At 34.1% G+C, this 13,519-nt stretch overlaps 1 protein-coding gene across 2 annotated transcripts in view; it reads right to left on the bottom strand.

Moving 5' to 3' along the window:
- Positions 1–1,630: 1,630 nt before the first annotated feature.
- The window catches only part of w (eye pigment precursor family transporter white), a 47,944-nt gene continuing 36,055 nt past the window's right edge, over positions 1,631–13,519 (bottom strand). For both annotated transcript variants that reach the window (XM_072532298.1, XM_072532297.1), the window contains exons 10-12: positions 11,983–12,088; positions 3,121–3,292; positions 1,631–1,887 (exon numbers count right to left, since the gene is read on the bottom strand). In XM_072532298.1, the coding sequence (XP_072388399.1) occupies positions 1,789–1,887; positions 3,121–3,292; positions 11,983–12,088 (377 nt within the window). In that variant the 3' untranslated portion in view covers positions 1,631–1,788. The remainder of the gene's footprint in view (positions 1,888–3,120; positions 3,293–11,982; positions 12,089–13,519) is intronic.

Below are 13,519 nucleotides of genomic sequence, written 5' to 3'. Positions count from 1 at the left end.
ATTTTAATACTTCTAACAGTTCATTTTTTAAATAACTTTCTTCAAAGTATATATCGTTTTCTAACAGGTAGTTTTGAATTCCAATTTTCGTGTTATTTGCACTTGGAGACTTATGTAATTGACGACTGTGGTAACTTGCATTGTCCATTACTATCACACTACTTTGAGGAAGGTTAGGTATAAGACAATTCTTAAACCATTGCTCAAAAAGCTCTGCCGTTGTATCCTCATGGCAGTCCACGCAGGAGTCTTTAATGTTCTTTGCAGAAAGCCATAAGGCATTTGGGACCCAACCATTTTCTGATCCTGCATGTAAAATTGTTATTCTTTTCCCATTGTTTGATGGAGCTTTTGTTTGACACCTGTTGGAAGAATCGGACCATCCTTTGGATGGTGTTTCATGAGTGTCAAACCATGTCTCGTCCAGATAAATTATTGGTCGATCTTCTGTAGGGTACTTTCTTATGGAAGTTATATATTCAGTACGCAACTTTTGTAAAAGATGGGACTCCATAAGCACCTGCCTTTTGTCAATTGTACGATATCTGAAGCCCATTTTAGACAAAATCCTCCAAAGACTAATGCGGCTACAGTTTATTTGTGTATCATCATTAGTAAGCCGTTGTTTTAAAGCATCTAATGTAGGTAACCGTTGCTCTTCGTACATTGTGTAAATTTTTCGTCTTGTTAAGTCCTTATCACTTTCGTCAATACATTTGGTAGAACCGGCATCCTTACGCTTCCTTCTTGACTTAATGGGATTTGATGTAATTCTTTTCACTGTGGTTAGAGGTACTTTCGTTAAATCAGATATTTCACTGGCAGCAGTATTAGCAGTAAGTCCTCTTGTAAGTAAAGAACTATATATTGTTTTTACGATTTCTCTAGCGTCAGCAGATAAATGCTTTTTCTTTGCTGGAACACTGGAAGAAGCACCATCAATGTTTTTCCACGGACGCCACATAATGCTGTTTTATAGGTATAAATAGGTATAACACTGGTAACACTTGTAACACTTTCAACTAAATGAAACAAAATGTATATTTAAAAATTTCTCATCGGTTTTATATACTTTTACAAATAATACAGAATATAGGGAACCTGTATAATTATTCCAGGAAATACTTAACGATCAACAAATTTATTGTGGTCATTAAAAGATCAACCAGTGATAGTGAAACTCACTGTTAAAATGTTTACAACTTTATGACATAAAATGTATTCTAATCGTTTTTATAATTTTATACGATTTTTTAATCGTTTTTATATTACCAGGAATTTATTATACAAACAAGATAACGACACTCCACAGTAGCTTCTTCAATTTTACCTAAATACCTACCTGCTCAACTAATGTTCACTAAGCTGGGGTACTTGCGGTCGGGTTTTATTGCAATCATTAAGCACTCAACCATTTTTCGTGAAATAAACTATAGAAATATCGTAAACATTTTCACTTGAAAATAAAAGGACTCTAAACGAATAACAGGGCAAGGCTTAGGTTAATTTGATAAAATATGCAAAATATGCAAAAAATGCAATAAAATGCAAGTTGCATATTATCCGCCCTTTGGTAATTAGAAATGCGGATCCCGCATAGGATGAATAAATAAAATTGTATATAAAATCGTTTATTTTAAAATGTTTATATAAACTAGTCAATATCTAAGCTACAAATTTCATAAAAAATTATAAAATTTTTGTTTACAAACACGAAGGAATATTTTATTAAAAATATAAAAAACGATTCAGTTCAATGGAACACACCACAGATATAATCAATTTTTATTAACACGAACACGTTTTGTTTAAAAGAGCCAAGTATGCAAAAAATCGGAATCCAAGTATAAGCATACACAGTGCGATAATATCCAGTGTAAAGTTTCCCTGAAAATAATAATATAATTTGTAGTTACTTTTTGATTCTCCTTGAGAATTTATTAATAGTAATTTTTTTCATTTATTTTATTGATAGTCAATATTTTAATGGAATATTTCATGAACTTTCCATATTATAATAAAATATAATATTATTATGAATGGCCGAATGTTTGCCGGTATAAGCAAACCCCCACTTACTGACCAACAGTTTCGAGCGGATGAGTTGATAAGTGGGAGGGCACTCTTTTATCCTGAGATTGAGAAATCGATCTCAAAGGCGGATGAAGCAAGATCAAAGGTATAAGGATGCAGAAGGCAAGGAGAAACCACTGCATTAAAGATTTCAGTAAGAATGAAAGATAAGTATAAATGAATAGTACTTAACAACAAAAATACTAAAGTAAAGAAATAAATAAACAGAAAAACATAATACAAGAGGAGCTAAGAGACGCAATAAAGAAAATTAAAAATGGAAAAGTAACGCGAGATCATTAAGTCACTGCGAAAGTATTCAAGTACGTGGCAAAGAAAGGGGATGAACTATTCTTACAAATATGCAACAGAGTTTGAAATAAGGAAAATATTGGGAGATAGAGATGAATCCAATTTATGACAAGGGTGAGCAAAAGGAGTGTAACAAATATTATGGAATCATTCTAATAAGTATAGGAGCTCAAATTAGCTTACCAAAAGGCAGAAACACGTAAGATCGATTAACCACTGTACAAATGGTACATTTTGCAGGAAGAGGCGAGCTGAAATGTATAGATATGAAAAGTGTAAAGGCAGTAATAGTAATGAAATAAAAAGTATCAAATTTGAGGTGCCATAAAAAAAGACCGATTAAGAAGTTTAGCGATAAGACATAATTGATAAAATGTGGACACTTGTTAGGATGCAAACCAAAAATAAGAGAAGCAAACACAATAGGAAAAAAAGAAACAAAGAAAAAAGGACAAGAGTTACTTAGAATCGCGAAATAAGTAAAATAATGTACATGTAATACAGACGTGTGCATGGAATGAGGCAAGGGCAATATTACGAAGTAAAAAAACTGGAAGAAAGTTGTGCACGGTGAAAATTAGATAAAAATATTTCCTCCACACAGGAAAGCTATAGTGGTCTAGCCTGTATCGACTTACGTCTATTATGCGATTTATGAAAGTTTATAACCCTTTCATACTTTACATTATTTATAATCAACCTTGCATTTATTCAAAAACATTGATAGATACGTACCTCTACAAAATTATATGCTTCCAAAACAACATGACCATTTTTGGGACAGATTGTGCTGTTGGTTGAACAATTAATATAAGTTATATTTTCCCATTGATTAATCATAAGGGCTTCATTTCCAAATCTAAACCATGAAAAATAGGACAACCACTTGAGGTAGTATGGTATCGAACTGAAACATTCAATAATATATTTTTTATTTACTTATTTACTGTATCATATATATATTTTTTGTATTTATTGATTAATAAATGTAACAAATATAATTTTTAATAAGAACATTTTGACATTTCAGTGATGCTTTCATGTACAAGATTACGATTATTTACATCTAAAGAAACACAAATATAAAAAAAAACAAATGTACGAAAAAAATATAAATGCCAATCTGTTATGAATGCTGGACACTAACATGGCTATTTTGACTTTGTTGACTTTTACCCTAAAAGTGCTCAAGTTAAACCATTTTCATAGTAATGAAACCAGGATATTATTTTTTTCGTGGATCTCTTTTTCCATGCACTTTAGCTTGAAGTATGATCCAAAGTAGGTTGTACTGTTATTCATTATACATTATATAGCGTAAATATTCCAGTTTTGAACGTTTTATGGTTATGACAAGTTCGTGTTCTTTACCCATTGTCTACAGAACTTCTTCGTTGGTAACTTTGTCTGTCCAGGAAATCCTCAACATGCGTCTATAGCACCTCATTTCAAATGCTTTAAATTTCTTGAGTGATGTTTCAGTTAAGGTTTATGACTTCACTTCATATAAAAGAACTGAGAATACATAGCATTTTGGTAAACCAACTTTTATTGTTGAAGTAATTTGATGAAATCTGTTATATATGAGTTCGGCAGCGGAATAAGAGACACTGTGGAAAAGACTAGGGGTCAATAGTGAGGTTAGGTGATGGAACGCCGTGGGTCTACGGATCCATCCATAATGTATGTTTGTAACCACTGTATCGTTTAATAAATAGTTTTGTACAATAGTCGGTGCCTCATTAAATACATAACATATTAAATTTGGCGACGAGTCACAGAAAGAATCCACGCAAAAGTCGAAAAATGTCGTTAATTGGATACATTGAGCAGTTCAATCCTGCGAAAAGTGATATCACCTCTTATATAGAGAGACTTGAGCAGTTGTTTATATGTAATGTAGTGGAAAAAGACAAGGAAGTTCCATTATTGATTTCTTTAATTGGCGGAGAGACTTACAGTGTCTTAAAAGACTTATTAGCACCAGAGGTACCAAGTTCAAAAACATTTGAGGAGTTAATCCTCAAAGAGGAGAGAATAAGACATTATAGTCCAAAGCAGTTAGTTATCGCTGAAAGGTATAAATTTTACAATACAAATCAAGAGCCTCAGGAGGATATTAAAAGTTTTGTGTCAAAACTGAAAAGTATTGCTCAATATTGTAAATTTGGGCAATTTTTGTTTGTATGTGGTGTACGATCAGTTCAAATAAGACGTAAACTCCTGGCAGAAGACAACATTTCCTTAGAAAGAGCTTATGAGATAGCCTTGTCAATAGAACTTACAGAAGGTCAAGTTAGAAGGATGGAACAGGAAAATGTAGCGGCAATAGAAGGGAAGTTAGATAAAGTAATGTTCAGAAAGAGGGAAGCTACAGTGAGGAAAGATGATGGCCATCAAACTGGTAGAAAATTAATGTAAATAAGTGTAAATTTTTCGAAACTAAAGTAGAATTTTTAGGTCATATTATAGATGCCAAAGGAATACATCCTACTCAAGAAAAAATACTAGCAATTAACTCAGCTCCAACACCAAAGAATACAACTGAATTAAAGTCATATTTAGGTTTGCTAAACTACTATGGAAAGTTTATCCCGATGTTGTCTTCCAAATTAAAACCATTATACAAACTGTGTCAAAATAATATTAATTTCAGTAGTAGCTGGTCACCTGAATGTGATAAAGTATTTCAAGAAAGTAAAAAGTGGTTAACATCTAATAGTGTTATTACTAATTATGATCCATCTCTTCCAATTTATGTCACATGTGATGCAAGTAGTTATGGTGTCGGTTGTGTCTTAAGTCATAAAATTGGTCATGTAGAGGAACCTGTCATGTTTGCATCAAGTACACTGTCTAGTACAGAAAAAAAGTATAGTAATTTGGAAAGGAAAGCCCTTGCTATTATGTTTGCTTTAAATAAATTTCATAAATATCTTTATGGTCGTAAATTTATACTGATTACAGATCATCAGCCATTACAGTTTATCTTTGGAAAAAATAAAGGAATTCCAATTTCAGCGGCTGCAAGAATTACAAGATGGGCTATCACTCTGTCATATTATCAGTATGATATTCAGTACAAAAAGGGGGCAGCAACTAACAATGCTGATGGTTTATCACGTTTACCCTGTAGTGATAATACAAAAATTACAGACTATTTGTATTCTTTTAGTTTGGTAGAGCAAATGCCTTGAAACGCGTGTCATATTGCAAATGAAACAAACAAAGATTTGTTGTTATTAAAAGTAAAAGATTTCATTTTATCAGGTTGGCCTAGGAAAGTGAGTGATGAATCTTTGAAACCATACTTTAAACGTAGAAATGAATTGTTAATTGAACAAAATTGTATCCCAGTGGGAAATAGAGTAGTTATTCCAAATCAATTACAAGATAAGGTGTTAGACTTATTTCACGAACAACATAATGGTATTGTTCGTATTAAAATGTTGGTACGTTCATATTGTTGGTGGCCAAATGTGAATGAACATATTGAAAAATTCATATCATGTTGTAATGTATGTCAACAATGTCAAAATTTCACAAATTCAAGCAAGGAATTATGTCCGTGGCAGTCTGCACCACACAACTTTTACAGAGTATATATAGATTTCTTTGTTAAATTTAAGTACACATTTTTAATTTTAATCGATCAGAAATCAAAATGGTTAGATGTAAAATTAATGTCAAATGGTACAGAGGCATCAGAAACTATATCAAAATTAAGAGATATGTTTACTGTAATTGGTCTTCCTGTCGAATTAGTCTCAGACAATGGACCTCCTTTCAATTCCAGTGAATTTGTGGCATTTTGTCAAGCAAATGGAATTAAACCATTGAAGACACCTCCATATCACCCTCAAAGTAATGGTGCTGCGGAGCGTAGTGTTCAAATAGTAAAGAAAAATTTGGAAAAAGCTCTGTTGACTATTAAGAGAGAGGAGATTAATAAACGATTGGTTATTCAGAAAATTCAAAACTTTTTATTCTCTTATAGAACAACTCCTACAACAGCTACAGGGATTTCTCCAAGTGAAAGTATTTTTAAAGTGCGTCTTAGAACTAGATTTAATATGTTGAAACCTTCTTGTCATAATAGTAAGCATGCATCTATCCCAATTAAAAATGGGCATAAATGGTATAAAGTAAATGAAAGTGTCTATATTAAAAACAAACAAACAAAATTATGGCAGAAAGGAAAGATTATGAAAATTTTAAGTTACTGTACTTATCTAGTATGTAGTAATGGTGTAATAAAATTTACACACGCAAATGATATACAGAGGTGAAGATAGAATCCCAGATTCTAACGAAGCTCAAGCAGAACCTCCTATAGTGAGTGATGATGTGCCAGTGTTACATGACAGTGTTACAATTGAAATCCCAGTGATCCAAATTTGAAAAACGAGCCTATTCAATTAGAACCGAAGGAGCCCATTCCAAGTTCATCACAAGAAGAATCAATACCGAGTGATGAAACATCCAATGATTGCAATATTAGAACGCGCTCTGGAAGACTAGTAAAAGCTCCCATTAAACTTGATCTCTAACGAGGGAGGAGATGTTATATATGAGTCTGGCAGCGGAATAAGAGACACTGTGGAAAAGACTAGGGGTCGATAGTGAGGTTAGGTGATGGAACGCCGTGGGTCTACGGATCCATCCATAATGTATGTTTGTAACCACTGTATCGTTTAATAAATAGTTTTGTACAATAGTCGGTGCCTCATTAAATACATAACAAAATCATTAAAAGCGTTAACAAACGAAGAGGATACAGAATGGGCAACAAAGAAATAAAAATACTTTGTTACGCAGACGGCGCAATATTGATAGCCCAAGATGAAAATAGTCTGGAAAGACTGGTCCACAGATTTAAATAAGAGCAAAAGAATTTAACGAAACTGACTAATGAAATGACAATCTTATCTCGGAAAACTAAAACAATAGTAGTCAGCAAAGAACCAACCAGATATGAAATAGAAATTGACGGCATCAGTATATCAGTATTAATAGTGATTAATGGAAATAAAATACCTGGGAATTAGACTGTCTAGACCCGACACAGCCACAACGCAAAGGCTATTGGAAATGGCAGAGATGATAGTAGTGAGAAGAATTACAGGAAATACGCTGAGAGATTGAAAAAAAAGTAAAGACATTAGAACAAAATGTAACGTACAGTATATAAATGAATGGACACAAAATAGAAAAAAGAATGGAATAACCACATAAGCAGAATGGAGGAGACCCGTGTCGTCAAAATAGCAAGAGATAAGTCACCAATCGGCAGAAGAAGTATCGGACGACCGCGCAAAAGATGGAGTGACAACCTTCCATAGAGGTATTAATTCGTCAATGAACAAGCAGAATTGCTTATCAATGCGAAGAAGAAGAAAAAGAGCTTTTATTTACAGTTTTATATCATGACTATTAAATGATTTTTTCACTTTGACGAAAGCTACACTTGCCTTCTCGATGCTTATCTTAATTTCTGTCAAGTGTTTCCACTGTTCGTTTAAAGAATCGCGGCACTTTACTTATGTAAAAGTGGTTTTAGTTAAATTGCCTAACACTTTGCAGAGGAGTAGCTTTAGTATTCTTCTTCTTCTTCCTTTGCCCTATCCGTTTCGGACATTGGCTATTAACAAGGCTATTTTGACTTTGTTTACGGCACCTCTGAACAGTTCGGCCGATGTTAGTCCGAACCATTGTCGCAGGTTATGCATCCATGAGTGTCGTCTTCTTCCCGGTCCACTCCTACTGTCGATTCTTCCTTGGACTATTAACTGTAGCAGCCGGTACTTAGTATGCCTCATGACATGTCCGAAGTACTCAAGCTTCCGTTTCTTTACGGTGAAGATTATTTCTTTGCTTTTGCCTATTCTCTGCATTACTTCCACGTTAGTGATGTGGTCTGTCCAGGATATCCGAAGAATACGACGATATATCCACAGCTCAAAGGATTCTAGTTTCTTCAGGGTGGCTTCCGTTGTGGTCCATGCCTCTGCTCCATAGAACAAGACCGGGAAGACATAACACTTGACCAGTCTTAATTTTAGTTCCATTGAGATTTTGCTTGTGAACCACTTTTTCATATTGTTGAACGCGTTTCGCGCTTTTTCAATTCGTGATCTTATTTCTGTTGACTGGTCCCATTTTGTGTTGACTGTGGTTCCAAGGTATGTGTATGTCTCCACTTGTTCTATTTTTCGGTTGTTTAATGTCAATTGCATCGGAGGTTGTTGTGTTCTGCTGATGAGCATGCATTTAGTTTTGGTTGTATTGAGTTCTAGCTTTAGTATTACTGATCAAAAATTATTATTACGTGAAGACTCAGAGATCAATTGTTTCTGAGTTAAATAGGTTCAAAGTGTCGGTTTTTAGTCTTTTTGAATAATATATATTTGTAAAATATACAGAGTTTTATGGAATACATCCAATTAACTTCAGGAAGTGATTCAGCATGAAAAATAACGACAGTTTGCTCTATAAATAAGAGCTGTTGAAATTTTTCTTACAAACTAACGATTTATTTATTGCCGGTTGAGATATACAAATAAAATTTCGTGAGATTTAAGAGGCAGTTTTTGCCAAATTGGGTCTCTCCAAGGAACCTGCTGATATTTATGTGTTCGGTGTCACTCATATTATATCTTCAAGGATAAAGCACGAGAGCAAGTTGTCAGTATATTCCTTATATTATTCCTTTTCAATGACTTTAAATTATCTTGGCACTTCTTCGATTTGTGGTCATGTTCTAAAAATTCCGAGCGACGTAAACTCTGTTTCTATTTTATAAAATATTCGCTTGTCTGATCCAAATTTCAACATTCCTTCCAGCATAGATCTTCTTATAGGTACAGAACTTTTCTGGGATGTTTTGTGCATTGGATAAGTCAAATTGGGTCCTCAGAAACCTATTTTACAAAAAAACAAATTTCGCTGAGTAATTTTTGGAAAGGTAAGACCATAAAATCGTTACTTGCAATTTTTCACAAAAGAATGAATGTCATTAACTATCAAGTTTATGGGAAATAGAAGACTGTCTAATTCTCTCACCTCTTTCAAGGGAGGAAATAGAGAGCGAGAAACACTTTAAATCAACTTATAAAAGAAATTGGATGCTTCGTAGTTAGTCTTCCATTAAAGAATTCAACTGATAATCTAGAAGCAAAGCTGAAAAACGATTCTTTAATTTAGAGCGTAAACTTCAGAGTAATCATATCATTAAGGATATTTATATTTAATTTATGGACAAATATATTTCAATGGGTCATGTGTATAATATTGAAGAGTCTACAGATCCAGCGTCTACACCACGGAGTCCTTAAGAATAGTCTCACTACTCAACTGCGTGTAGTGTTAGATGGTTCTTGCCCTATCACTTTAGATGTTTCGGTTAACGATCTTCAAATGGTCGGACCATTCGAAGTCTTATATTAATCCTTTTTAAGTTTAGACAGCACAAGTATGTGGCTTCTGCTGACATAGCCAAAATGTATAGGCAAATTTTTGTTTATCCCTCTCAAAAAAACCTCCAGCTAATTCTATGTAGACGAGACCCTCAGGAGTCTTTCCAAACTTGTTCTCTGAACGTGGTAACCCACGGCACTGCTTCTGCTAGCTTTCTTGTTAGGAGATGCCTGCTTCAATTATTTTCTGAACATTCTGAGCAGTATCCTCAAGCTGCAGAGATTATTAAAAAAGGTTTCTACGCTAATGATCTCCTGACGGGGTCTGATTCAGCTTTAGACCTTCGTCATCATTGTCAAGAAGTTACTCGTATATTATTAGAAGGCTGTTTCCTGCTTCTAAAGTGGATTTCGAACTACCCATTCTTTGATCCCCTTAAATCTCCCTTTCTCGCTAGGTTCTCTTGAAATTACTTCTTAAAAAATCTTCAGGTGTCCAAAATCCGAACTTCTTTAGTATCATATTTCCTATGACGCTCTACCTCAGTTACTCAAAGGTATATATTTTCTGGATAATGGCTGTGGTTGTAACGCTTAGAGTAGGATTAAGCTGTACCGCTAGAGATCCATACAAAGTGGCTTTAATTGGGATCAGCTTTGCCATTTAAACAATGTAAGTGTTTCTATATATACTATTATTGCAAATGCTTCAACTATTGAGCTGCATGGCTTCTTTGACAAAGAAGATTCCATTATTGTCTTAGGTTGGATCAGAGCCTCGCCACATATTCTCAAAACATTAGTGGCTAACAGGGTATCTCAAATTCAATCCAACACTTCGTCTAGCGCTTGACGACATGTCGGTACCATGGATAATCCTGCGGATTTATTGCCCCGAGGTGTGAAATCTAGTCAACTTATCTCATCAACAATTTGGTGGTAGGGTCATTTCTTCCTCATGGAATCTCCTTGGCCGGTCCTAAGTATTTAGCCTGAGCAAGATCTTTCCAACACTAAAAAAAGTAACCCATATCTTGGTCATAATTTTAGCACAATCTTTTCCGTTTCAGAATTACAGTAATTTCTTGTTTATCACGAAAGTCATTGCTCGTTACTTGCGTCTCTTCCGAAACTGCTTTAAGACGCTATCACATCTGTTGCAAAGATGGTTAAGCAGACATATTTTCAAAGGAACTTTATAACCTTTCCGAGGGAAAATCACTTTCTAAGAGTAAAAGACTCTCTATAAATCCTTTTTTGGATAATGACGGCGTAATTAGAGTAGGTGGTAGATTATGCAACTTTAAAAACGATTTTAAGAAAAGGCATCCAATACTTCTTTCTACAGATCATCCTGCTACCACTATGATTTTTTTGGTAAGAACATCTCAAGCTGTTGCTCGCCGGTCTTCAGCATTTGTTGTCTATCTTTCGTGAACGGTTTTGGCCTATTTCAGCTAGATCTACTGCGAAACGACGTTGTTTTCATGCTAATTCTCCTCAGTATACATTCATCATGGGAGATTTTTCTTCATCTAGAATAAATCTATCGTTTCTGTTTGCAATCATGGGAGTAGACTATGCAGGCCCATTCATTCTTAAAACAAGACAAGGTAGAAACCCAGGTACTTATAAGACATACGTCAGTATTTTTATTTGTCTAGTTACCGAAGCGATACAAATGAAACTGGTCACAGACTTAACCACTTTTTACTTCCTCGCACCTTTAAGGCGATTTACAGCTTTTACGAACTTGTCTATGTCATGAAACTTCTACAATCGGTATCTACATTTGTCATTTTAAACTTAAATAAGAAGTGTATAGAGCATTAGTCTTATCAACAACATCACAACCAAGTGTAGACCGACCTAAAAAAGATGGAGCCCCAATATAAACATTGGTTCAGATGGATAAAGTTTAGACGGGCGAGTCGCATACAATATAGAAGAAAGAAAAAGAAAGGTCAATTTCTACTTTATTGAGTTTAAATCCTTGTCATCAACACTACCAGTTTACCAACTCTACCAACATTATACCAATATATAACTCTTCAATCTTTTATTTGGTATATGTTGGCATAATGTTTCTTTTTAAAGTTTTGCAGTACTCAAATGGTTAATAATTTTAATTTTTCCAGAAACTGTTTATATATATACTTATTATATAGTTAAAGCAACTTACTTTAGATTCATGAAATATCCACCAAAGAGCAAGAAAGGTATGACTAAAGGTGCACCCAACGTCAAGGCCATAGGGGTATTCCTTGAAATACATGACACTAGATAACCTACAAAACATAAGTAATATTGGTATTAGTGTTGCTATACATGCTTGATATGGAACTTAAATTACATACTAAACAAATAGGTCTGTCAATAAATACAAAGAAGACTAAAATACTAGTACAAAGTCGATCGGAGAGAGCAACACGACCAGACCTAATAATTGACAACTTGGAAAAATTAGATAGCTTTATCTATTTAGGAGTCAACATTACAAAGGACAACATTAAAGGTGCAAAACTTTGCAGAAGAATCATCGTACTCAATACGGCATACTTTGCTCTAAACCAGAAATTTTATACAAGACATAGATCAAATAATACTAGGCCGTATTATTAAGAACAACAGCGAATCAGATACAATTGTCTGCCTACAGCAGCTTTAATGGGCAGATCATGGATTTAAGATAGAAGAAAACAGGTTTATAAAAAACTGTTGAATGGAAAAATTCAGGAGAAGAGACCTATTGGAAGACCAATGAAAACGAAACAAATCTCCTCATCAGTCGATCGTGGAGAAGAATGACGAATAGAGAGGTTTACTGAGAAAGGCCAGGGCTCGAACTGGTCTGTAAAGACATAGGATGAAGGAATGAATGGTTGCTTTACATGCTTTACATCTTAGTCAACATCAAAAATAATTTGGAACGAATAATTTCTTTTGGAAATCCTCATACTCACGCGAATTTCATGTGAATAAAAGTTTGTTAAAGGTATTATGGCAAAAACTTAGAACGCAATAAAAAATAAAATAAAAATGAGCAATCCTTAAGGATATAATGAATGTACTAGTTCCATTCTCTTATATATATTTGGATAAAACAGAATGACGGTATTAGATTTTTGTTTTGATACAGTGCAGCAACAACCGCTGATACGTATTTCGACCTTCTTAGGTCTCTTCAGTACGGTATAGTTACTGCTCTGAACCAAAACAAAAATCTCTCCCGTCCTAGACAATAGTTATTAAAATAACTATATACTGACGTAACTACGCCATCTAAAAACAAAAAGAGAAATCAAACGATTTCTACTTAGCGAAACTGAATTCAAATCTTAACCACTGTGTTTCCTAAAATTTGCGAAACAAACAGCTGGATAAATTACTCGGCAAGGGAATCTAAAATTGCATTCCACAAGCCGTTCATCCTAGTCAAAAACAGAATGACGGTATTAGATTTTTGTTTTGATACAGTGTGATCCAGCTGTTTGTTTCGCAAATTTTAGGAAACACAGTGGTTAAGATTTGAATTCGGTTTCGCTAAGTAGAAATCGTTTGATTTCTCTTTTTGTTTTAAGGGAATCTAAAATTGCATTCCACAAGCTGTTCATCCTAGTCAAAATTCGTAGTGAATTCAGTTTCTCGTACTTCCAACGAAGTAAATAACAAAACAGAATGACGGTATTAGATTTTTGTTTTGATACAGTGCAGCAACA

This window comes from Diabrotica undecimpunctata, chromosome 5 (assembly GCF_040954645.1).
Source record: "Diabrotica undecimpunctata isolate CICGRU chromosome 5, icDiaUnde3, whole genome shotgun sequence".
Classification (NCBI taxonomy): Eukaryota; Metazoa; Arthropoda; class Insecta; order Coleoptera; family Chrysomelidae; genus Diabrotica; species Diabrotica undecimpunctata.
This window is presented reverse-complemented; position numbering and strand designations above follow the sequence as displayed.